Genomic DNA, 27,037 nt, shown 5'->3' on the forward strand with positions numbered 1-27,037 from the left:
TTGATTTTCATCACGCAAAGAAAAGAATCTTCCAGTGTTTGTTAGGAAAATCTCTAGCCCAACTACTACTAGCTGGAGTTTGCAGGAGCCTCCCAGGCCTTCCCAACCTGGTTTTCTCCCTTCCTGCCGCCTTCCTTTTGTGAAACGTTTCTTCCCTTTTTTTTTTTTTTTTTTTTTTTTTTTTTTTTTTTTTGCTTGCAGCCAGTTCAGCTCTCCTGTAGGCTACAATGTGTCAGTTGTTATAAAATCCGGGAGGCGGAGTCTAGTGACGAGGGCGGTGGAGGAGAGCTCCACCAGCCCTGCGGGGTGAGCAGTCCATCCCTGGGTCCGGCGGAGCTAACACACTACAGCCGGAAAACTTCCATCTCCATCTCCTGGCTTTGATCCTCACCGGACAGCAGACCCGAGGCGCCGACCGACCGGAGGGAGGATGAGAGATGACCGGTCCTTTGGCAACCTGACCATCTCCTTAGCAGAGCCTTCCAAAGCGAACCGGAGGCTGGCCACACGACCCAGGAGGCGCCGCGCCTCTTGTGGATGTGTGTGTATGAGTGAGCAAGCGGGTGTATGTGGTGTGTGTGTGTGAGTGAGGGTGTGTGAGTGAGGGTGTGTGTGCGTGTGTGTGTATGTGTGCGCTTGTGGTGTGGATGGGTGTGTGCACAGCACAATTGCGTGGAAGCGTGTCCGGGTGAGTGTGCACTCGTGAGTGTGTTTGTGTGTGTGTGTGCGCGCGCGTGCTCTTGGCTGCTATTATTATTATTATTTTGGAAGAAAAATCCTGGAAATCTGGGACAGGTTATGGTACTCCCAGGGTGATTTCTCCTTTTGCAAGAGGAGCTGACCAGAGAAAGCCACCAGAGCCATTTCCCTGCCAGCAGAGAGCATTTTCCTCCCTGAAGAAGGATTTCTACCCAGCTCTGCAGCCAAGTGAAAGAGATTAGCCTTGAAACCTGTGAAATCGACTATCGCTGTGTGATTACCCAGGCTTGGGAGAGGACTTGGAAAGAAAAGGAGAAATAAATCAAACAGCCTGTCAGGTTTTTTTTTTTTCTTTTGCCACGTCGGAAGATGTCATCTCAAACTAAGTTCAAGAAAGACAAAGAGATCATTGCCGAATATGAAGCCCAAATAAAAGGTGAGCTGCGGGGCCGAGGGACTTTGCCCTCCCTCCCTTCCCAGTCTCTCCCTCCTCCGTCTCCTCTGCCTCCTGGCCTTGGTGAGAAGTTGCTCTGCTGCAATAATCTTATTGTAAGGGGGAAGAGCGGCGGCTGCACAAGTCCAGACTGGCTCCCACTGCAGATAGCGCCTGGGCTGGGAGCGTGAATTACAGAAAGGGCAGAAATCTCTGCATTGCAGGTGTGTGGGGAAGATCCTACGCCTGACTTTAGGAGTGTCACTGGCACTCCATCAGCTTGGCAGTGATCTGTCACTCTAAGGCCATTTTGACAGTCCAGGCCTCCTCCCTGTCACTACCACTGTGAAAGCCCTTTGCTATTTATGTATATATTTTCTGATCTGCTCTCCCTCCCCCCCTTTTTTTTGGGCTTTTGTGGGTGGTTGTTTCTGCCTCTGCTGCCTTCTCTGGGCTGAAATTCAAATGCACGCATATCGGCTGTGGGGGGGGGGGGGGCACCGCATCCTTAAGCAGCCCTTCTTTGTCAGCGGCGTGTCTTGCCTGGTCTGAGTTGCCATGGATTAACTGTTATGGGACATATTGATCCAGACTAATGCAGGCATTTAGGCATAAAGCGAGAGTTCTGTGCAGAAGATAGATTGTCTGCTGCTGTACAGCCCGGCCCTTCTGTACGCGGTTGTTTCGGGTCATCAGCTTTGGTCCAAAGCCAACACCTCAGTGTACAGTTTGGACTGGTAGGTGCTGCCTGGCTCCCATGGTTCTGGAGAAAGTCTGCCTGCTTGGGAGAGCGAGATGACCTTTGGGTGCTGATTCCGGCTTTGGTGGCACAGAACCCACACTTCTTGCAGAAGCCGCTCCCTAAATCCATGCTAGCTGAGCAAGAGAAGGGCTGCGGTTGTACAGCTCAATGCAGGCAGGCAGCATCCGCCCTCGGGCCAGATGGTGGGCTTTCTAAGCACAGCTCCAGCGGGGAGAGCTGAAGGCTCCTTGCCCTGCTTCCTCTTTGCTGAGCCTGTGCCCCGAGAGAAGTCCCGGCTGTGGCTCTCAGCACCCATTTTCGTTCTGGTCCCTGGTTCTTCTTGCTGCGACACAGGGTGTGTTGTGGTTTCACATGGAGTGGGCAAAATACATCTCCAGTGGGTGTGGAGGCCTGGCTTGGAGGCTGTGTAGATGCTGCTTTGAGGTTCTTGTGACCTGAGGATGCCACGCCTGTTACTAGTGCTGCCTGAGGGCTCCACGCCCTAGGAAGTCAGGGGCCTCAGGCTGCCTGTCCCCCGCTGCTTTCACCCTTCAGATATTGGGGAGGGCTTTGAAAAGGGAGCAGGCATGGAGTGGGGGTGGGGTGGGGGCTTGATGTTTTCCTTGTCTTTTAGCTTTGGGTCAGACAAGCATGCTGAAGGCCCCTGGGTGGGTCCCAGGGCGAAAGGAAGAGAAATCTTTCCTCCTCTCTGACCTCCTCCTTAGTTTTTAGCTCACTGTCAGAAGCAGTCAGTGTATCAGCCTTGCTGACAATTTCAAAACAAGTCCTTTAGCTGCCAGAGATCGGAATTCACACAACTGCTCGGAACAAAAGCTGATTTTCAATTTCGTCTATCTACTTTTTAAGGAGTTTATATATTTTTGGAGAAACTCTTGACTGTTTTTTTTTTAATTAAGCATTTAAAAATTTAAAAATTAAACATTTAAAATTAAAACAGAAAAACGTGATGACAGAGACGAGAAGGGGATGTTTGGACCAATTTGTCTTAGTAGGAAATCTGCTTATCTCCCCTTGAAAGGGTTGCTGCCACCGTGCCAGTCGGCCTTTCCTGAGGTCCCACAGAGCATCAATTGCTCCAGATAATTCACTTCTTTTCACCTTTCACCTTTATTTTAATGGCTAACCAGCAAATACCAGGCAATGATAATGAATTTCTTCAGGAAATTGGTCCGAAAGATCTGGTCTCTTTGGTTTAGTTAAAAAAAAAAAAAAATTTTTTTTTCTCTAGCTGGCATCCTGAAGATGTGGTTTGTAGGACTGCTACACCTGAAGCCCTTTGAAATCTTTCTGACGACGTTCGATGTGTTGGCCTGGCGTGTAGCTCGGTGGTAGAGCACTTGCCTAGCGTGTTCTGGGCCTTGGGTTCCATCCACAGCCGTGTTTGTTAAGCACTGTCGTAGGATTGCGCCCAGGGATCTCCAGCTTCTGGGGCTCAGTTACAGACATCACTGCTCTTGGCCTGCGTGGTGTGCAGAAGGGTTAGCGTGAATCCAGTTCAGAGATGGGAGCTGAGCCTGGCAGCTCTCGTGACTTACCCAAGGTCGCAAGGCCGTTATCTTCCCAGGCTTGGTGTCCCTGGTACATTGTTTGGCTGACACAGCCCCTTGAAGGATTGATGTCAGTAGCAGATGGGAGTCTTGTGCTGGAACTGGCAGCCTCTTGATGGCATCCCATTGTTTCCCCTCTGATTTTCTTCCCCCTGCTCTGTGGCTTGTCTCTGAGGAATGTTAGACCGATGAGCAGAAATAATGCTGGATGCCAGTTACTTTCTTCCTGGCATTTGGCCAGGTTGGTACAACCAGCCTGCTCCATTAAACAAGTCTCCTAGACTGTAGGTTTCGTGAGGGGAACTTAACGGTTTTTCAAAAACAATATTGAGTTCTCTGTTGGCTTTCTCCTATTTGTCTCTGAGCAAGGCCTTTGCTGACTTGACAAAGGATGGACACTTTCATACAGCATTTCCTTTGTCAACATTTGAGATTCAAGCCTTCTCTTGTCTCCCCAGATACCTGAGTCAATCGCTCTGACTGCATACTTGTGCTTGTGTATTCCAGGGATGGAAAACTCAGCATCCTCCAGGCCCACATACTTTATATTTGGACAGCTGTGGCTCATGGATTTTTTTTTTCTTCGATGGCATCACCCACCCATTGGTTCTATAATTTCTTCTTCATGAGGACTTCTTAGGATAGGATAGACACTTTTCTGTAACTGCCCATACAGCTGGGTGTTGGGAGCCTCTGGTTGCGCCGCTGACTGTAGCTAACCTTATTTGCTTTAGTAACAAGGCCCACTACCATTTCCTGTCTTCTTTGCTTCACTTGTGTATTTGGGTGTTGTGGGGAATTTCTCATGTACCCCAGGACAGCCTTGCACTTTGTAGCCAAGGATGAGTTTGAACTCCTGATACTCCTGCCTCTTAAGTACTGGGTTTACAGGAATGCATCAGCATGCTGGCTTTATAGAAGCTATGCTGGGGATTGAACCCAGGGCTTCCTGCGTGCTATGCGAAGTTGCCAACAGAGCCGCCTACCAGTCCTTCACTTTCCTTCCATCCACTGCTTCATGGGCTGCAAATCCCAATGCCTTGGGTGCCTGGAGGGTAGAATGAAGATGATTTGAGACAGTGGCACACCTTACGGACTGCAGGAGAAAGGGTGGCGACAGTTACGGTAGACCCTAGGGCACACACCCTGTCCCAATGCACAGCCATACTTGAGTGCAACCGTTTGCTGCCACTTTTAAGCCCACCCACATCTTTCAGTTTTCTGTCGATGTCAGTAACTTGCAGGAAAGCTTCACGTTTTCAAAGAGGTTTTGCCGAGAAGATGCCCCAAAGATTTAACTATTAATACTTGGTCAATATGGTAGAAGAAAGACAACAACCCCCCCCCCTTCTGCTGGCTGTAATACTCTACCAGTATATCCTAGGTGTCCTTTAGCACTTTGCCCTTCACTGGTTACACCATGCACGTCTGCTCCTCTAGTCTAGGGGGTCTTGTTAGGAACGCGGTGAATCTGCGCTGACTTGTTCTTGGTTCTCCCACGCTGGCTCCAAACAGACATCACTTCCTATCGTCGGTGCTTCTCGCTGTCCCTTATAATCTGCTTGACAATCTGCTTGTGAACCTTGCCTGAGAGTGAAATTACATTCTCGATCTGGAAACTGGCAGGCTCTCACTCTGTTCCCTTTCTGACAATCAGAACATTTGCCTGTCTCCAGCCTCTTGGCATCTCTCCTGTCCTCCGCAGTTCCCTTGGAGATCACTGATAGCATTTGGGGATCTTATCTGCTGCATCTTCCATACCCTGAGCGCTAATTGATCTCACTGCCAGACATAAAGGTCTGTTCCACATTCGCTCATAGCATTCCTGTTTCCATTTCAGCCCAGTAGACAGTGAAACAGGAGCTCTCTGACTGACTCTAGGGATATTCATATTCGTTTTAGGATAACTTTTTAATAGTAAAAGTGAAAAAAATTGGGTAAGAAAAGCTAGCATAGAGGATAAGCATGCAGGAGTAGGTATTACTCATTTGTTCATGTATTCATTCAACAAACATTGACTGTCGACTGTGTCCTTAAGTCTTGTGTGGAATTTCATGAATATATATATATATATATATATATATATATATATTAAATAGTGTACTATATACATACGTATATAGTACACTATTTAATTTATCTTCTAAGACTTCTTTGGGAAATGATAGTAAAAAAAAAAAGAGAGAGAAGAAAATTGAAAAGGCCCACGATACCATAGTACAACCTTACAATTGAGTGTCAGTATGAGCTTGGTCTTGTAGAGAGCTTCCTACATGATCCTTAGGAGGGCTGGAGCTTCCTTAGGATGCAGGTGCAGCACACTGGATGGGGGAACTGTGGGGAACGGTGGGAAGAGTGGTCAAAAGGGCAGTTCTAGCGGGGCAAGCATTGTGTGCTCCAGCTTGTCATTGCCTGGCTGGAATGTGAGCCCACGGTGGGCAGTTCTCCCACTGTTAGGAGGAAAGCTGAACTGAAACAAAATCTCTTAGTTGCTTAAATGGTGGCCCAACTTTTAAAAATTCTACCCTGTCTAACCAAACAGTGGAATAAGGCCAAGGCAGCCTTTAAGTTGAAGTCCATAAAAACGTGGAGTGGAGCAGCAGCCAACATCTTCCTTCATCTTTGTGGTTTCCTCTAAGATAAGCCCGCGATCTTACAACACTCTAGAAGTCTCCTCCTCCCCTCAGGTCCTCCATACTCCTCTCCTCCCACCATCCTCTTCCTATGCGTGCCTTTGCTCTCCTTTCATTGCCTCTGCTCTGTCCAACCGCCATCCCTCTTCAAAGTCTGCTCAGATGGCCATCCTCGACATAGGCTGCCTTCCCAGCTCTCCTAGGCGGTATTAGTAGTTCCTTCCATCTGCCTCTCTACCCTTAGCACTGTTACTCTTCATCCAAATCTAGCGTTTAGCCCTCATCCATGAACTCCCAAGGGCAAAATGCAGGTAGCTATCTCTGTTTCTTCAGGGTACTTAGTGTACAATTGGTTCAGAGTGGCTGGGAAGTGTTTGTTTTGCCACCTCCCTTAGTCTGGACTGCTTCAGCAGAACACACCAGCTGCGTGGCTCTTCCCTCTTTCTCCCAGTTCAGGAGGCTGGCGATTCCAAGATCAAGGTGCCAGCAGATTCGGTTTCTGGTGAGAGACCACTTCCTGACTTGTCGACAGCTGCATTCCTGTTGTGCCATCACTGGCCTTCCTTCAGAATTCACAGTGATAAAGTGTCTTCCTTCTTTTAGGGGCACAGTCACATCTGGAGGTAGCCACAATCTGTTCCCCCTCTCAGTGCCAACATATTGGGTGTGGGTATGGGGCTCTTATAAGCATTTTAGAGGACACAGACCCTTGGTCTAAAATGTCATTCTTCCTGTTCCATTGAGAGGAGACGCTTTACTGTGTGCTGAGTTTCTTACTTTATCTCTGGTGGTTGTTAGTGGAACTTTGGTGAAGGGTGTGTTGGAAGTCAGTGGGTCTTCGACGAGTTCTGATGGGGTGCAGTCTGGTAAGGCTCCTTCTAGCCAGCCATCCGTGGATCTAAGGGTCTATGTTGGCCATTTCCTGAAATGTTTTTTCCCTATCAGAGGTTATAGATTAGTGATGATTCTCCAGGTAGCTCCTTCATTCATCCTCTCAGGGCTGTTACATGCCTTGCTTTGGGCTATATAGCTTTACCTAGTTGGAGGGAAGAAATTTGTGTTTTTCTCTTGTTTTGTGACCCTTCTACCTCTGCAAGAGACTCACTGCTTTTCTAGATGAAGAGCTGAAGTTTAGAGAAATGAAATCAGTTGCCTTAGATGTCCCAGGGACCCACGGCAAAACCAGGTTTGGAAAGGAATCTTTCCAACTTCCAATGGCATAGGAAGACAAAAATGCAGGTGGAGGCAACATGGTGTTGGAACCCAGGGGTTCCTTTAGAGAGAGTCTGGGCAGAGTGGGCCTGGTCCAGTGCTGTGGCCTAGTTAGTGCCAGCCCTCTTCGGAGCAACTGAGTGCATGTCAGTGGGTGCATCACTCTGGTGGGAAGTGGGTACTTGGGGTGACAGAGTTGCAAGGTGCTTTGGAAAGATGATGGAAAGGTGGGTAGGATGGGGATGATTGGAGAGATCGGGGCTCCTGAAGTACCTGCTGGGAAGGGGACAGTGCTATTGTCTCTAATGTGCTGAGCTGAAGAACCTGTGGCCTCAGACAGGACCCAGGAAGTGGGGTCCCAGCCTCCGGTTCACTGGGAAGTGACTCATTCCTGATAGCTTATTGGTTTTTCTGTGGAGTCTCTTGGCTGGCCAGGAACTGGGCTTTGGGTTACGTTCTAATTTGTTGACTCATCCTACCAGCTTGTGTTTAGGGTACTGTTTCCTGAAGTGTATCAGATGAAATTGGATGGAAGAGATTTTGGGTGAAAGAAAATAGCTGGATGCTCCAATAGGTCTCAAAAATTCTAGGATAATCTAGAGGAAGTGACCCGTTTCCCCAGGGCTTCAGACAGTCGTGGCGGTGCTGGGCATGCACTGTAGAGTCAGGCCAGTCTCCCTAAACTTTGTTCACCCCGAAAGCCTCGTTCCGCTAGCTTGCAAGATCCTTCCTTGGTTCATGGTAAGAAACACGCCATGAATTATCCATGCCTTTTCTTTTTGCCCATTATCCCATTCCCCAATTCCTTAAGTGCTTTTCTCAGGAGGCAGTTTGAAGACAGACACAGGGAAACAAATGCCCACCCAGTTCTGCTAAGTAATATCAGCATGTTGCCTTGTGGTCACTTAGAACATGTGAGTTTTGCCATTTCCAATGGTAGAAAGCTCAACTACTGATTCATATCACATGGCAGAATGGTCAGCTACTGATCCAACAGTCTGGGTGTGACAGCGGGGTATGGATGCACGAGGGTAGGGGGTGTTCAAGGCTCCTCGAGTGGATCTCACACTGCCCTCTGGAATTGTCTGTTCTGTGCCCAGTGATAACAGTGGGGATAAAAACTGAGGAGCCCATGACTCCTGCAGCTCTGAATGAGCCAACCTTGGCCAGGACCCAGAGACACAAGAAAGACCCTTTCTTCTCTTTCTGTTACTTGGTTTCCATTTCTTGTCTCTGTTTTGCTGGGTAGTGACAGAGATAAACCTGGGCCAACTTGGGGCCTTTCTACTGTTTCTTCTGGGATGGTGATCCAAGATCCAGAGGAACTTGAGCAGGCCAGGGTACTTGTGAACCACAGGCTGTAATTTGCTATCAGTCGAGTTTGGCAGCTGCAGAACTGGGGTGTGATTTTTCTTACTGAGTCTTCAGTGGTTAGTCGTTTTTTGTCCCTTATGTGTCCCCTTTCCTCATCCTCTTGTATGTAATATGCAGGAATTGGGGGTGGGGGCCATCGTGTCATCTGCATGTATACTGACTTTGGCCCACCTTGGTTGTCCCTTTGAACCTTGATTTCTGCTTTAACAGAAATCTTGTCTCTTTTCAGTTCCCATGAATCTGTTTGATAACTCTTTTTGCTGGGAAGAGACACCATGACCACAGCAACTCTTGTAAAATTAAATATTTAACTGGGGTACCTTGCCTACAGTTCCAGTCCATTATTGTCATGGTGGGGAGCATGGTGGCGCACAGGCAGAGTTGGTACTGGCTACATCTTGATCAGATGGCAGCAGGACGTGAACTGTTTCAAGGGGAGTAACTTGAACAAAGGAGACCTCAAAGCCAGCCCCCATATCGACATATTTCCTCCAACAAGGCCACACCTACTTCAACAAGGCCACATTTCCTATCGTGCCTCTCCCTTTGGGGGCCATATTGGGGAGCACAGAGGAAATCTCAGCTTCTGTATTTGTTAGGATTTCTATCGCTGTGAAGTGACACCATGACCATGGCCACTTCTGTAAAAGGAAACATTTAATTGAGGTGGAGACTTACTGTTTCAGAGATTTTAGTCCCATTATCATGATGGCAGGGAACATGGTGGTATGCAGGCAGACATGGTGCTGGCTACATCTTGATCAGAAGGTAACAGGAAGTAGACTCAGGTGTGGCTTGGGCATGTATGAGGTCTCAAAGCCCACCCCCTCAGTGACATACTTCCTTCAACGAGGCCATACCTACTCCAACAAAGCCACACCTCCTAATAGTGCCACTCCCCATGAGCTATGGGGGTCGGTTACATTCAAACTACCACACTGTATTTGTAATATACATATTATATCATGCCATTCACACGTATACTGACTCTGAACTATTGCCCCTAGCCCATCTTGATTGTCCCTATGAACCTTGGTCTTTGCTCTAACAGAAATCTTGTCTCTCTTCAGTTCCCATGAATTTGTTTGGTAGCTATGACACCTTCCTTCCCTTGTGATGGGTGGAGCAGAGAACAGAATTTTTTTTCCTTATAGACCTGTGACATCTATATTCACATTATTTTTCTTACTCTCTTCTTTGGCATGGGAAGTCTTTATCTGCATATGTGTGCATGCTTGTACATGCATGTGCATATGCATGGGTGTACATAGCATAGAACTAGAGGAAAATGTGATATCCTCATGTCATGAGATCAGACTTTCTTTTTAAAAGATGTGTGTGTGTGTGTGTGTGTGTGTGTGTGTGTGTGTGCAGGAGTCTGAGGAGTCCAGAAGAGGGTGTCAGACCCCCTGAACCATGAGTTCCAGGCAGTTGTGAGCCACCTGATAGGAGTGCTGGGGATTGAACTTGGTTCCTGTGCAAGAGTAGTAACCACTTTTAACCCCTAAGTCTAGAGTCTCTCCAGACCACTTAAAGCTGTTATCAATATTCATTCATATATTCTTGGCCTTGTTGAACCTAGGGTCTCATATATGCTAAGCAAACTCCGTACTAACTGAGCTACATCTCTGGCCGGATCACATTCTTACTTTGCATCCTAAGGACTAAGCATTTGAAAACCCAACGGCCAGAATGGCTCTTTCTCCACACTGTCCCTGAGTTAGTTGAATATGGAATGCACTGTGACTTGAGAAGGGCTGGAGTAGCCTAAGGAAACATGTAAGGAACCTTTGTAATCAGCACATGGGACTTTCCTTCTCCATCTCCACTGCCACAGTGTGATATCGATTAGCTCTTGCTGGGACTAGGCAACAACTTCCAAATTCATGGATTCTCATGGATGTTGTGATGTAACATGAGGGCCTGCTAGTTGGGGATTCCGTCCTGCCCAGTTCCCACAGTCAGTAAGTCCCAAAGAAAATCACACAGAGGTCTCCATAACTTATAAACTGAGTGGCCCATTAGCTCAGGCTTTGTATTAGCTCTTATAATGTATATTAACCCACTATCCTTATCTATGTTAGCCACATAGCTTGGTATCTTTTTCAGTGGGGTAGGTCACATCCTGCTTCTTCTGTGGTCTGGGCAGGACTGCAAAACTTCCTTCTTCCCAGAATACTCCTGTTCTCATCACCCCACCTCTACTTCCTGTCTGGTTTTCCCGCCTATACTTCCTGCCTGGCTATCAGCCAACCAGTATTTATTTAAAATATAATTGACAGAATATAGATGATTGTCCTGCACCACTTCCCCCTCTTTTTTTTTTTTTTAAACAAAGGAAAATATCCATAGTCCATTTTTTGGGAATGTGGCGTAGTATTCCAGGCTACTTCTGGTTGGTTGGGGGCACTGATAATTTTATGGGGACCTAAAAAAAATTTAGAGTTATAATCAAGTCCTGACTGGAGTATTCTGTGAGGCTTGATAGTCTCATGCAGCATTGTGACCTGAGTCTTTCTTGGTTGAGGAGCTTAGCTGTATAATGTGTCTCTGCCTGTTCTATATTGGTGGCCAACCTGCCCTAATTTCTGACAACCAAACATTTCTCCAGATATTACTAAATGACTTCCAGGGGACAAACTTGCCCTCAATTGAGAGCCATACTTTCCTTGTCCCCATGGCCTGTTTTCCCCAGAGCATCTAACAGATGTCCTTAGAGTGGTGTCTATGACCTCTGTGTAAAGCCCCTGAGTAGTGTCCCACAGAGTTTCTCACTGAGGACCCTAGACTGGATTTACAAAACCGTGGTGTTCTTGCTTCTTCCCTTGCCTGTCTGCCCTCTGGGTCTCTGCTGATTCTGCAACTTCTCCAATTTCCCCTCTTTCCAGAATGCCCTTTCTCTGGATAGCCACGTGCTTGGCTCTTTGGTATTCAACTCTCTGGTTGTGTGTCACCTCCAGCCTGGACAATTGGACAATAGACGTGCAGTAGCTCTTCATTGATCAGCTGACCTGAATTCTCTAGCGCTTGGACTACAGGGTGACTTCCCCCCTGTATTTATTTGTTCTCTGTTCTTGAGCTAAAGCTTCCAGAATGAAGCTGAAGGCTGCCTTCAGTAGCCATGCTTGTCTTTCCAGCCTTAAAAGGCTGAGTCAGGGGGATGGCACATTGGAGGCAAGCAAACTCAGAACTTTGGCGTCTCTTGTCTTGTTTGTGTGTCTGGCATGCAGAGCTTCTCCTGGTGTCTGAGAGGCGCTTGCAGTGTTTGTGGACTGCTTGAGTGTAGGAATCCATGTGATGGACTCATTACACAGATTACATCTCCAGGATGAAGCAGATCCAGGCTTCCTACAGTACAGCTGAGAGATAAGACAGAGGGTCTAGCCGGGCAGTGGTGGTGCATGCCTTTAATCCCAGCACTGGGAGACAGAGGCAGGTGGATCTCTGTGAGTTCGAGGCTAGCCTGGTCTACAAGAGCTAGTTCCAGGACAGGCTCCAAAGAGAAATCCTACCAAAAAAAAAAAAAAAAAAAGACAGAGGGTCTAGAGATGGGACTTCTGCATCCATGAAGAGCCGTCTAATATGTGCTTAGGTGGTTACTTGTGGGATGCTTTAGGAAACTGAATATAGTCTATTAGTTAAATTCTTAATGCATGTGAGATTGGAGCATGGAAAGGAAAAAAATGTATTTCTCATGCCCCTCTTCATGTTTTCTAGAAAGACGGTTTTAAAAATGGACAAAGCAATGATATATAATGTGCTAAGCGTGTCGGATCCTTTTGGAAATTCCCATAAGGGTTACGTAGATGCCTAGGGAAAGCGGAGAAGTTATTATAGAAGCAAGACTTTTTGGGTGGGGCTTTTGGTGGGTAAGGAGAAGCTCTCTGGATGGTGGAAGGCGTTTTATGAAGTGAGAATAAAATGGACACAAGGTGTGGGGACTGCAAAAGGGCCTGGGCACTTGGGAAATGCTGAGGCATTAGGTGTGTGTGAGAGGATGGGAGTGGGAATCTGTGCTGGGGGACTGAGGAGCTCTCCAGCCTGCAGGTTCATGAGTCTTTAGCAGTGGAGAGCGTGCTATGAGGGATGGGCTCAGCTTATTTCCTCAGTGTTGAAACACACATCTACGTTGTAGCAGTCATCAGAATTTTCTTGCTTTAACCTTTTTATTTAAAAAAATTTAAATTCCATTTATATATGCATGTATGTATATATGTCTCTATATTTATGCGTGTGGGGTAGAGGCATGTATGTGCCATGTGGCTGCACCTGGAGGTCAGAGGACAGCTAGTGTGAGTTAATTTTCTCCTTCCATTGGGTGTCAAGTGGGTTCTTGGTGGCAAAACCTTCACCTGCCGAGCCGTGTCTCAGACCCTGACTTTTCCTACTTTAAAAGGCTGGCTTTCTTTCCATGGTCCAGGCAGACCACATTTTGTTTCTCCATTTGTTTGTCAGTGGCTACTGGACTTGTCCCTGTGTTCTAGATAGTATGACTATTGCTGTTACAAACAGAGAGACCACAAAAGCCACAGCTTTTATAACCCCATTTGTGATTATGGGTGTGTTACACATTCACTATTTCAAAAGTTTTAGAAATAATGAAAAATATAGAAAGAAGGAGAACAGTCTAGAAGCCACTCTTGAGGTAACTACTACAGGCATTCAGTGTCTTTCTTCCTAACCTCACGTCTCGCCTCTCTTAAATCTGCTTCCTGTCTGTATGCAGCAGAAAAAAGATCTTTAATGGAAACTTATAAAAATAAATCTCATAGATAGGGATGCAAGCCTAGGGCTTAAAATAGAGCACAGCTTGATTCCCAGGTGAGGGCCTTGTCCATCTGGGTGGGCCTCTTAGGGGGTGTCAAAGGGATACTAGGAGCCGCTCTGTAGTGGTGCAGGGCTTGTCTTGTATGCTTCTGACCCAGCTCTCTGCAGATTTTAAAGACAAAATGTATGCAAAACTGAGCTTTCTCATTAGGAACAGCCTCCACACTCACAGCTATCATAGCCACTTCCAGCTTGAATGTCCCTCTTCCTTTCCTCTTCCAGTCTCACTTCCCTCCTGGTCCCTAGCCCTCAGTTCCTGTTCCTGGCACGGAACCTTCAAAGGACAGCTTTACCTGAGGAAAATGATCATTCCCTCAGCCGCTCACCTTCACCACTGGCCGCTCTTCTCCGGACATCACTCCTTCCCCGTTGTGGCTGTCTGTGGGCTCCTCGAGTTGTTGCTGGTGCTCTTGGGGTTCCTGATCCCCTCTTTGCTCCTGTGGGCTCCTCGAGTTGTTGCTGGTGCTCTTGGGGTTCCTGATCCCCTCTTTGCTCCTGGGGGCTCAGTATTTTTGTCAGCTTGACACAAGCTAGAGTTATCTGGGAAGAAGGAACCTCCATTGAGAAACAGTCTCCATCAGTTTGGCGTATAGGTAAGTTTGTTGGGCGTTTTCGTGATTGATGATTGATGTGGGAGGGCTCGTGTGCTGGTCCTGAGATGTAAAAGAAAGCCAGCTGGCAAGTTCGTAAGCAGAGTTCCTCCATGGCCTCTCCTTTAGTGTTTGTCTTCAGAGTCTGCCTTTAGTTCCTATCTTCACTTCCCTTCATGACAGATTATCAGATGTGAGCCGAAATCATTTTACCTCTGTTTAGGTCCTGGTGTTTACCACAACAATAGAAAGCAATATAAGACAGCCTTAAGAGGTTGCGGCCCGCTATCCTCTTTCCACCATTGGTGAAGGTGTTTTTAGTCTGTAGCTCACTGTAAACCTATAAACCTACAGTGTGCTGTAAATGTCTTCCGGCCATTTGTCTAATTGAAAAGCCTAGATTTTTTACCAAGTGGTCAGATTCTCACATGGATTTGAGCTTTAGCCGGATGCAATTGCTCCTAAGGGGGAAAATGTCCTTCTGTAGCTTATAGTGCCTTCAAAGGAGAGAGAGAGAGAGAGAGAGAGAGAGAGAGAGAGAGAGAGAATAGATATGAATCATTACTGAAGCACCTTCGTTTCCTTCAGGGACAAACAAGAGTGGGTGTCATTTCTTTGACTGAGTTTGTGACAATGAATGCCACCTGAGTGGCAGAGCTGCTCCCGTGTTCTTATCTCATTGAGACATTTCCAGGCAGAGTTAGTGTTATGGTTGGAATGTGTCAAGTTCCCCATAGGCCATGTATAAGAGCTTGGTCCATAGTTGGAGAGGCTGTCTGGAAGGCCACGAAGCCTTCCAACTGGTGGCAGTAGTCTCTAGGGGCAGACCTTTGGAGGTTCGGTGCGCCTCGTACAGTCTAGCTCTGTCTGCTTCCTGTCTACACAGTGGGAATAGCTGGCATTCACACTCCTGCTGGTGTGCCTTCCTGGCCATGATGGCCTGAAATCCCTCTGGAAGTGTCCGTCAAAATGAACCCTCTTTCCATTAAGGTGCTTCTGCTAGGTGTTTTGATCAGAGATACAACCATTTGTATGGTTGGCCAATAGCACTGTCTTTCCTTTGATCAGTGGCTTCTTTAGATAGGGTGTCTCCCATGATGGGAACTTGGGGAAACTGAGGAAACTTAGTCCCTGGCCGCAGATATCTGGTTGCTCTCTTGCCCTCACCTCTGGGCTCTTGCTCTTTCACTTGGCTTTTGTCCCTTGCCCTGCTCTGGGGCTCTGTCCCTGCCTGGTCCTCTTAGTTCAGGCCTTACGCTGTGCGTCTCTGTCTTTGGCTTCTACTTGGCATGCTACTAACACTGAAACTCTGCTTCAAAAATGCCAGAGGCCTGAGGACTCCCTGCCAGAGACATGGAATTAGTGTGAAAGAAACGCTGAGCTATGGTGGTCCACCTCAGTTGCTTTAGTTTAACAAGTATTTATTGAGCGCCTGCTGTGTTTGCCGCCTTCATAGACTTTATCATTCTACGGGGAATACACCTTGTAACTTGTAATTACTAACGTGCTGAACGGTATGTAAGGGGCTGTGCAGAATACAGGGAGAATTTGCAACAGAGATCTAAATGGTTGAAAGTGCTGTTGGCGATTTTCTGATATTGATCTGTAGCACTGGATCATACCGGCCAAGCTGATATCACTGCAATTATTTCCAGAGCTCTTTGGGATCCAGACAGAATCATCTTTCTATTTAGAAAAGGGTCAGAAGTCATGTAAATATTTAAGGGATCAGTGGGTCTAAGTGCTTCCAAGAGAAAAACACAACTGCAGGTGTAAACGATCCAAATAGTTCCAGAAAGAGGACACTCGAATATCTGTCCTGAGGCTGATGAATACAGTCATGGAATAGGGGCTTCTGAGGTGAAAAGGGTGTGGATCAGCCGAAGAGATGAGAAGCACTGTGGTTGTGCAGAGTTTAGCAGAAGTCACGCTAGATGCGTGAGGGATTCTACAGGGTAGAAGGCGTTGCTAACAGGGCAGACACCATGCTCTGCCCGGCCTGACTCGTAGCTCCTGGCCAGTCAGACCAATGAGACGTTCACAACAGATGAAAAGGCATTTGATTTTCTGTGCACTGGGTTTTCCACTCGAGAAAGGAGGGTCCCAACACCTCACAGTGTGTATTTGTGTGTGTGTGTGTGTGTGTGTGCACGTAAGTGTGTCAGTTAAAATGACACATTAGAATTTCCAGCACAATCCTTAGTACACAGTGGCATTTGAAAGCCATGCAAATGTTAACAAATCCAGGTGGGTGCCTGCATTCTGCACCCTGGACCGTGAACCTCAGCTTCCAGTGAAGAAGATTAAGTACCAAAGGTTCCCGGCAGGGGTTTCTGACAAAAGAAAGTTCTAGTAAGTGGTGGATAGCTTACTCTTTACTTTGCCTTCTCTCTCATAGTCTCTGGACCACCTGGGACAGTTGTGTAGCAAATTCAAAACCTATGTAGGGAGAACATTTCCCTCCTCCACACACTTTTTCAGACTTCTAAAGGATAGATGGAACAGAAGTGAAAGCTCACACCCGACCTTTTAACTTCGGTGTAAGTCAGGGGCTATGAACGTGCTGTGGGCCAGAGCCGGGCACGCACAGTCCTGAGACCTGGTTGTCTGTTCCTGCTCTGTCTTTCGGACAAGCGGCATCTCTGGTCTCCATGGGGCCCCACTGGCTGCTAACGGAGGGCTTGCCTGCCCTAACTCGTAGCTGCTGTGAGGCTCAGATGAGGTGGTGTGTGAGAAAGTGGACTCCTCTGGGCTACACAATGCTCATTATTTCTGTTTTTTTTTTTTTTTTGGTTTTTCGAGACAGGGTTTCCTCCCCGGGACACGCTGCTGCGACAGTGGCCTTGTTTACGTGTCTGTCTCCCTGTGAGTCCATTGAACACAGGGGCCTTGCTTTATTCATACTCGGGGGGCCTTGTGCTTAGAGCCGGTCACACAGGAGACATTCAAAGTAAGCTTTGGACTATCAAAGGCAAAGAAATAAAAATATAAAAGTAAAAAAGGGAAGTGCAAATAATTAAGTGTAATCCTATGAAAATGTTAAGACTGTTTTCTGGAAAACATTGCCGTTCACATCTTTAAAAGAATGGAAGAGATCAGCCTAAGTTCTAAGCAGAAAGGACATTGCTGAGGCAGAAGTGGAAACTCCAGCATGGAAAATTTCATCGGCCACTTTTGTAAAGAGATAGTAGTGCCCTCCTCCCCAACCAACCCAAGGGGCGTTCCGTTTCCAAGGGGAGAAGTGGATGAAAAGAGGTTGTGAAAAGCAAATCCTGGTACTTCTGGAGAAAGATCTCCCAAGAAACAGGAATGCCCCTCCCCCCATCCCCCCACTCCCCACGGTCCCCAGTTTCACTCATTGTCTGTCGGAAGCCTAGAAAAAAGCCTTCTCAGGGCTCCCTAGACAAAGGCCCTCCTTGGCCTCCACTCCAGACTTTGGTGGTAAAAACATGTCTCCCACAAGTGGGACAAATTCCAGTTGCCTGACAAAGTTGGAGGCTCCTCTGTAGCCTTACTGAGGCGGGGGGGGGGGGGGCTCTATTGTCTCCAAGACCCTGAGGATTGTCAGGATGGCTAACGGGGGGAGGGGGGAACCAGAGCGAATCCAGTAGAGTCCAGGGGGGCAGGCCTGCTGTTAGGAAAGAGGCCCACGCTTAGCTTGATACTTGTGTCCTTATCCATATAATGCCAGAAACCTGCAGTTTTTCCTATTCTCCCTTACGAGTGTCTAAGCACAGGCCAGACAAAGCACCATTAGACAGGTTCTTGATTGCTTAGAACACATGCCAATTCTATATGGACTGCCGTTCGCCTCGGTGAAGCCTATAGTAGCCTGCCAAAAGGCTCTGTGTTGCTTGGGATTTTAATTGGATGCTTGGGTAAGGATGTTAGCATGCCTATGTAGTTTGAGTGGCAAGGAGCCATTGGAGGCAGGCTTGGCACAGAGGCTCAGTGTCTTGATAAACTCACGATAAGTTAAAAAATATGGCTAAGTTAAACCTACCAACATTGCAGCCATGTTCCGCCTACCTTGAATATGCTCTGAACACCTACGGCGGCCTACAGTTGGGCAAATTTATCTAGCACGAAACCTGTGCTCTAACAGGATGCTTAGCATCTCACACAATTATTGAATCCTGGTATGTAGAAGCCTCTGCATTGCTGAGTGTTGTTTTCTCTGGTGATCCCGGACTGACTGGGAGCTGTGACTTCCTACAGTCTCCTGGCAATGAAAAACAGTATTGTGTAGTGATGCACACCTTTAATTCCTGCGCTCTAGAGGCAGAGATAGGTGGATCTCCATGAGTTCAAGGCCAGCCTGGTCTGTTGTGTGAGTTCCTGGACAACCAGGCCTACACAGAGAAACCCTGTTATCAAACAAACAAACCATCAAACAAGCAAACAACAAGCCAGTGTTGCCATACCACACATTGCTAGCCTTGGGAAAGATCAAAATTCAAAATTAGACACACGGTTTTTCTACTGAGCTTCAACTGTGTTCACACCATTGTCAAGTTAAAAACAGAGATGTGATTGCTGATATTGAAGTGAAGATGGTCGTGACACAGCCTCGGCATCCTCATATGTTAGGCGAAGACAATAGTCGGCCTAGACGAAATGACATAGTGCACAAAATCTCTAGCACAGCGTCTTGCACACTTGAGGACTCAAATGACGTTACCCATTTTTATTAATAATTGCAAGAGTACACCTCTGCAGTCTAAGCTCTGGGCTCAGTTTCTAATTCCTCTGCCCCCAAAAGCATGCCCGAAAACAGTCTTAACATTTTCGTAGGATTACACGTAACTAAAACAGGTCTGGAGTCTGTGAGTTCACATGCCCAGCTGGAGCACCCGATCCCTTCCCATAGGAACTAGTGTGGATGCCTGATCCTGTCCAAAACTCTACCAGACCCAACCAGCCATAGACAAAGGGGAGAAGGTCCGACCCACCCAGGCTTACCTTTGACCCCTTAAAAGTACCTTCTCCAGGATTTTGGTTCATAAAGCTATCTTATGAATGAACTGGTCCATAGATCTAATCTTCCCTTCCTGTGGGTAGATTTATTATTATTATTAATTTTTTTAAGGCAGAGTCTTGCTATGTAGACCAGGCTAGCCTCGAGCTCATGGTGATCCTCCAGTTTCTGTCTCCTCTGCGCTGTATTTAGAGGCCTGTGCCACCAGAGACAACTCAGTGAATAGCTTTCTATGACCTTAGCTGTGACCTTGATCTGGGGAAGAGCCGCTAGAATGGCCTTTGAGCTCACTGGAGCCTCCTGCTCCAGTCTCACTGATTTCTACTGTTCCAGAGAAATCACAGCTTAGCCTGGAACCAGCTCAGGCTGAGCTCTCAGGAAGACCTGGACAGAGACCCAGTGAGGTTTGGCCTGCACCTTCAGCCTGGGGGGTACGTAGCCCTTTACGATTAAACAGTGCCTCTTGGACACCTCTGGCTCTCTTCACACTCTTGAAATGTTCAAGATCCCCTAGGACAGTGGTTCTCAACCAAAACACAGCCTCTTTGTGAGGTCAAATGACCCTTTCACAGAGGTTGCCTGAGACCATTGGAAGAACACAGATATTTACATTACAATTCATAACAGTAGAAAAATTACAGCTATGAAGTAGCAATGGAAATAATTTTATGGTTGGGGGTCAGCACAATATGAGAAACCTGAGTCAAAGCTCATAGCATTAGGAAAGTTGAGAGCCACTGCACTAGGAGGAACAAAGCGAACTGACAGCACCGACCCCACTGCTGCCCCAGACTGACACCAAGCGCCAGGCAAACCAGTGACTGGTTTTGTTGAAAGGCCAACAGAAGTGTCAACTTCACATCCACGTCCACATCCCCGACTCTTTCAGACTGGGAGATCAGGAGGTCACAGGAGACCAGCCACCATCAGTGCACAGGAAACTGTCATGTTCTTGGCGGGGAGTGGGTCCATCCCTGTATCAGTCACTTCTTTCATTTTTGACCAAAGCGACTGAAGCCAGGAAGAGTTGACTTTGGCTTGGGTTTTGGGAGGACAGTCCGTCGAAGTGGGGAAGACATGGCAGCAAGAATATGGGCCCAGCCCACAGTCAAGGAACACAGTGTAGGACCCTAGCGGTGGACAGGTGCTGTCCATGTTCACAGTGGCTGTCCCCTCCTCAGCTAAATCCTCTGGAAACACCCTCACAGATGCACTCTTAGGTGTGCTGCCATGGTGCCAAGGCCCATGATCCCCTCTCTCACACCCGCTGCTTTAGACCTTTGCTTTAGCTGCCTCGTTTCTCCAGGCCTCCGGTTTCCCACTTCTGCATCAAGCTAAGAAGTCCAACGAGCCTCTCTAGATTGGCTGGCATAATGAACATAGCAGGCCAATGTGCCATACAGTTTGATGTCTTTGATAAGGAAATGCCTCCATCATCTTTCAAAATTTCACAGCAGAAATGCCATCATTATTGCCATGTGCCGAAGAGTCAAGTGTCAACCAACAGCTGCAGGCCACATGTACAGCCTTGTCCCTGGGGGCTTCATCGTCGTCTTAGTTTGTGTAAGTTCACTCTGATGTTTGCACGGTGAGATTAATGTTTGCACAGTGAGATTAATGCTTACACAGTGAGATTGTCCAATAAGTGTTCATTCCTCCACATGTCTCCTCATCAACAATAGAACCGTATGTCTCTTTGAGGATGAGTTTGAAGTTGGAGTCAAGAACAGGAGGCTGTTGGTCAAGGACTGTTGGCCGAGGATTGGGGATGAGCCTGAAGCTGCTGGAGGTTACTGAGGGCCTAGGGATGTGGTGGGTGGTGTCCTTAATTATCCCTGTAATCATTATCATAATGTTTTTGATATGTATATATGTATGTGTATATATATATATGTAGGCCAAAGGTAGATGTGTGGTATCTTTAATTACTCGGGTGCTCTCTACCTAATTTTTGAGCCAGTCTCTTACTGAACATGGAGCTCATTCTTTTGGCTAGATGCGGCTAGATGCCTGGCCAGTGAGCCCTGCAGATCCTCCTGTCTCTGCTTCCCCAGCAATAAGATTGCAGGCATGCGTTGCCATGCCTGGCTTACACAGGTGCTGAGAACTGAACTCATGCTTGTGTGGCAAGTACTATATTGACCAAGCTGCCTCCTTAGCCCCATGATATGTCTTTGGTAACTAACATTAATTCAATGTAAGGTGACAATTTTAATGCCATTGCACACTTCATAAAGAACAGTTCTGCCCAGCCTGGTCCAAGAGCTCTGACTGGACTGTCAAGTCAGAGAGACCTAGGACGGAATCCCAGATTCAGCAGGTAGTACTTTCTTGGCCTCCGGCAAACCCATTTTCTATCTCTGCCTCAGTTTCTCCCTCCTGGTTACCTCACTGGACTCTCGTGAGGCTTGGATAATATGGTCCAGGCTCAGTTCTTACCCAGTGTTTGCAGCGTGGGCCACACTTGAGTGGGTACTCTGTTATTGTTCATACCCAGATTTTCAGGGTTTGATTGGATCCAAGAATGAAATTTCGAACAGTTACAGCAGCCAGGGCAGCGTGCAGGCAAGTTAGACTCACTAGCATATTTTCCTTGGCTCTGTAGCACTTACAGAAACTGATTCATTTCCAACATTTAAAAACCAAGAGGGTTACTTTAAAAAAAGAAAAAACCAGGAGTGCTCACATAAAAATCCAGACTTTTGGCATTTTTCTCTAAGTAGGAAATCGCCCTTAGCGGGATGAATAATGGAGTCCTCGTCCCCGGGATGGGGGCTCACACTTGTTATAGTGTCCTCTGGTCTGTTTCACTCCCTGCTGTCTGCTTTGCTCATTGGGGCTTCTGAGGTCTTTGATCTTGGAGGAACGGCTCAACCTGGAGTCGACACTCTATAAATACGATACCCTGCAGAGTGCTCGGGAGAAGTCGAGCGAGGGCTGTATTTACTGGCAGGGGTCCACCGTACCATCTGCGTTATCGATTAAAAAAATCGCAAAATACAGAACCGTTGACCTCAACCGTCTCCAGGGTGGTGGCAGGGGCTTGGTCCTCCTAAAAGGGGCTCAGTTTGTACCTGTGAGTGAGATGCCACCTGATTGCAACATGTAGGTGGGCTGAAATTTAATAGGGAAAGGTGCAAAGTCTCACCCTGGGGGGGCTGAAAAGCCCTCGGGCCAAGTGCAGGCTGCTGAGCCGTGCGCATGCTCAGTGACAGCCCCTGTGAAAAAGACTGAGGTTCGCCTTGACGGTGACTTTCAGTGTGAGTCACTAGGAGCAGCTGCCAGCAAACCTAGTCTGATCTGGGACTGTGTTTATAGAAGTCTAGTGTCTGGAAGATCTTTCTAACAGAGCAGTTGAAGAGACAGGCAGGCGGCCTCAGGAAGCCTTGATCTCTCCCGGGTAGGAGGTGTTTGAGGCTCAGTGAGCTGTCCCTGCCCAAGATAATCACAGTGGGGGGGGGGGGGTGGGGGGTGGGATTGAGGCTTCAGAAGGAGATTTGTTATAGGTGATGTGAAAGGTTGCTGTCAACCTTGAGCAGCCCAGCATAGGAGGACACTTCCTATAACAAACCGGCAAGTCTTGCTTTCGGTGGGAGAAGAAAGCAGGGTGCATTGCAGAGGCTAACTGGGTGCAGCTGTGTGGTCAAAACGGGACCATGAAGGACTGTTTCTCACCAAGGATTTTTAGGCAATGGAGGTCACTGGAGATGCAGGGGACAGGAGCTGGCATACACATTACTGGACTCCTGGGTGAGCTTCACTCAGACAGCATGTGGGCCAAGCACAGACTCCGATGTTTTATTTGGCCTCGGCTGTGTCTTTTAAAAATGCGAATTTGATGCCAACGTGTAAAAGTGAGAAGATTTCACATAAAATCTGGCCTTCCGGCACCTTTGGAAAGAGTCAGAGGGTCTGGCAGTGCCGGCCGGCGTTCCTGTGTGGCAGCTTCAGCTGAGGTTGAGGGCTGGATGACTTGAGCGCTCACTTGGCCGTTGTTCTCCATCCACGTGTGTGACCCATTGAACTCGATGAGGCGGCCACTGTACGGATTGTAGTTAATGACCATCGCATCATGGTTCGTTTTGGGGAGGGTGTTGGGGGCTTCCTGAGGGAGTCACCCCTGACTCCATTTGCTCATCTGCTCAGTGGTGTGGGCAGTGGGGAGTTCACTGGGGAGGAAGCAGAAATGCCCGTCACTGTGGCTTCTATACAACCAGGTCCCAGTGGTTTCATCTCAGAAATGACCCCATGTATCCTTCGAGTGGTACCGGGGCACCCAGGGTTTACCCCTGAATTGGCCCAAATCTTCATCCTTAGGACTTCTGTGCAGCGGGGCCTGGCATCTTCTTCTGCAGCAAATCCTTCTATCTGTTTGCACATAGATGGTGATCTTCCATTTGGCGGGGCTGACTGTCCTTTCCCTGAGACTACGTAGCTAACAGGGACAGAGGTACTGGGGCTAGAGAGGCTCGTCGTCATTGCTGTCAGGCAGATGCTGAGCTAGGCTTCTGCTTAGAGGCCCCGGGTTGCCAATGAAGCACTGTGATCATGAAACATATATATTTGGCTTTTGTCTCTTTCCTAGCTTACAACTTCTAAATTCCTTAGGATTTTCAAAGGACGTTTTTGTATTCTGTTGAGTTGTCTGACTGCTGGCAGTCTTTTGGTAGGGTTAGCCTGGCCGCTGGGCTCTGAAAGGAGTTTTGTGTAGACATCTTAACCAAGACAGGGTTAGAGGGCTGGGGCTTTCAGCGCCACCCTATTTCCAGCTTCCAGAGAAGAGGGAGAGAGTGGATCACCAATGGCCAGTGACGCAACCGGTAATGCCTACATCATGAGGCTTTCATACGCCCAAGGATGGGACCTTGCTAGCTGAGGACATGAAGGTGCCAGGAGGGTAGCATGCTTGAACATGGATGTCCCACACCTCTCTCATATCCTTCACCCTCGCTCCTCTTCTCTTTCCCGGTGGATAGGATTTATAGTGAGCCACCGGACAGAGTGTTTCCTGAGTTCTGTGAGACACTCTAGTGAATTAATGGGGTGTAGGGAATGGGCTGGGGGAACACTGGTTGACAGGCAAAAGCATAGGAGAAGCAATGCGGGACTTGTAATTGGCATGGGTGAGGGGTAGGACAGTCTTGAGGCCGAAGGCTGTCTCCAGGTGTGTGTGTGTGTGTGTGTGTGTGTGTGTGCATCCATGCACGTGCTTGCGTGCTGTGGGTTGAGTGGAATGGGAATTGCTTGTGTGATTGACATATAGGACACATCTTTTTCCATATCTGATGTCTCGTGTGACAGAGAGGGAAGAACTGAGGTGGGTACCACCCTCTCTAAGAGTTGCCCACTCTGGGCTCAGAGCCTGCCTTCCAGCTGCTGGGGTCTGGGAGGGGCTATGAAAGAGCCGACTTTAGTTTGGAAGGGCTGGAATTTGGTGGCAGCAATCATAGGAGCTTAATCCAGAGCAGGAGCCCAGGGGCCAAGGCCTACCTCAGCCTTGTTGGTCAGCTTTCCTGCTCCATGATGGAATTGGCTGGACTTCTAGTCTGTCTGTGTCTGTCTCTTTGCTCTTGAGTTTTCAGACCAAAAGTGTTCAAGCTGGGATTTTAAAGTTCTTGGGACCCCTTCTAACACTGCCTGGTACAGACAGTTCTTGCTGGGTTTTCAGGCTTGTTACTTAGGAAGTGTCCTGCTGGTCTGATGGTTTTTGTTTTGTTGTTTTTGTTTTTGAGACAGAATTTCTCTGTATAACAATTCTAGCTGCCACTGAACTAGCTCTTGTAGACCAGGCTGACCTTGAACTCACAGAGACCCGCCTGCCTCTGCCTCCTGAGTGCTGGGATTAAAGGTGTGCGCCACCACTGCCCAGGTGTTCTGATAGTTTCTTGTTTAGACAGAGTCTGCTTGTCTGGTTGTCCACAGTATAGCTGTCTGGTAGCATTTTGGATTTTTTTTTTTTACCTTTTTTGCAATTATCTCAACATTTTCTTTTACTGAGTCATCATTTGAGTCTCAATTCTCTTCTGTTTTTTCCCATCCTTTAAAAATCTTGTTTATTTATTTGTTTGTTTGTTTATGTTTTATGTATGGGCAGTGTGCCCTCATATATGGGGTTGCATCACATGCATGCAGTACCCTCAGAAGCCAGAAGAGGGCATTGGGTCCTCTGGAACTGGAGCAACAGATGGTTGTGAGCAGCCTTATGGGTGCTGGGAACCCAAGCCTGGTCCTCTACAAAAGCAGCCAGTGCTTCTAATCACGGAGCCCTCTCTCTAGTGCCAAACTCACCTTGTTTTTAGGGACTTGTGCTTCAGAGGACCCTTCTTCAATGGCTATGAAGCATTCTGTGAACCGGGGCAGTTTTCAGGAAGGTATTTCCTCATGAACTAGCTGGGCCCCCATAATTACTTGGCATCAGGAAGACGCTGGGGTCTTGGAGGAGGGAAACAGGCAGGTACCATCCAATCTGCCTGGAGAGAGCCCAGTTGGCAGGACTGTGGTAGAGTGGACTGTGGTCTGTGTCTTCCTTCTCTCGCTTTCTTCTCTCCACCCCAATTCTCACACTTCTCCAGTATTTATTCAGAGGAACTAGCCCAGGGCTGTCTGGACTGCTCTGTCCTTCCCCTTGTAAAAGACACGGCATCTTAACGCAGGCATCCTGCTTCTAGGTTTAGAGTTCCTGCCTTTCCCCGTGCCGCCGGTCTCAGGCAGAAAGTAGAGACATCTCGTATCTAAATGAGGTGTTCTACGAATTGGGTGACATTTGGTGACAATTCTCATCTTCGCTGCAGGTATCAAGTGGAAAGGGCGTTATGGCTGTGAGAACACGAAGAGGGGTCTGTTGTAGGGTGGCCAAGGAAGTGGTCTGGCACTTCTGAAGGGGCATCTGATCCCTTCAGAGCCCCGCAGCTAGGGAAATGGCTTCGCACAAGGAGACTTTGACTTTGCCCATTTCATTACTGGGCAGTGTGGGGAGCTAGGACCCGGGAGAGAAGCCTGTCTGCCACCCGCCACCCCGGTGTTCTGTGTGGGAAAGTGATGTTCTCGCGAGGCTAGGCGTGGGATGAAAGCGCAGCACAGCCCGCCTGCTAAACTCTCCAACAGCACTTTCTACGAAGGCCAAGGGGCGCTTCACAGTCGGCAGATTCGTGGAGACAGACAGGTGACTCCCTGAAGCCTGTCTCTATCGTCAGCAGCTACTGGTGAAAGGAGACAGTCTGTCTTTGCAGCAGCTGATAAAGAGCCGGGGTGGGGGAGGGGCGGCCACCACATGCCCTGTGGACTGCAGAGCGCATCCCTGCCCACACACTTGGTTTTCCCTATAGCATCTTGGGGCTGCTTTGGTTTCCGGTTGACAGATGAGGACCTCCTCAGACCTTGGGTCACTGGCCCCTTATGAGGCCACCAAGAAAAGGGCTCTTTGTTCAAAAGGGTGTAGGAAACACTCCGGTGGGTTTCCTCTAGAGGTTCCTAGATTTTATTTATCTCTTAAAGGTACTGGCCGAGTCCTACATAGGAAAAGAACCTAGGCCAGTGAGTTGGCTAGAAAGCGAAAGCTCTTGTTTATGACTCAGGTTTAATCCCTGGAACCCACATGGTGGGAGGAGAGAACCAGCACCCCAAGTTGTCCTCCAACTTACCTACACACACACACACACACACACACACACACACACACTATATATATATATATATATATATATATATATATATATATATATATGTATAACACACACATATATAATTAAAAGAAATCTACTTAATTGATTATATTCTGAACTTGTTAGCTTTGTCTTTATGGTGTGCCTGTTATCATCCTCTAGACACACAAACTTCTGGAAAACACCAGACAGTAAATATTTGAGGTTTTGTGGAACATATAGTCTTGGTCATAATTCCTCCACCCTGCAAAAACATCCATAGACAACAGAGAAATGAGTGCATGAGGCTGTGTTTCATAAAACTTTATTTATAAAACAAG

The 27,037-nt window shown here is 47.7% G+C and overlaps 1 protein-coding gene across 2 annotated transcripts in view; it reads left to right on the top strand.

Annotated features, from left to right (window-relative positions):
• The first annotated feature begins 271 nt into the window (after positions 1-271).
• Positions 272-27,037, top strand: part of LOC121442700 (SLIT-ROBO Rho GTPase-activating protein 3-like) — a 232,791-nt gene continuing 206,025 nt past the window's right edge. Inside the window, exon 1 of one of the 2 annotated variants that reach the window (XM_041644313.1) lies at positions 272-1,135. In XM_041644313.1, the coding sequence (XP_041500247.1) occupies positions 1,069-1,135 (67 nt within the window). In that variant the 5' untranslated portion in view covers positions 272-1,068. The remainder of the gene's footprint in view (positions 1,136-27,037) is intronic. The other variant, XM_041644314.1, reaches the window with a different exon arrangement.

This window comes from Microtus oregoni, unplaced genomic scaffold, assembly GCF_018167655.1.
Source record: "Microtus oregoni isolate MIOR12 unplaced genomic scaffold, Mior012 000094F_ref0000399, whole genome shotgun sequence".
NCBI classification, from domain to species: Eukaryota; Metazoa; Chordata; class Mammalia; order Rodentia; family Cricetidae; genus Microtus; species Microtus oregoni.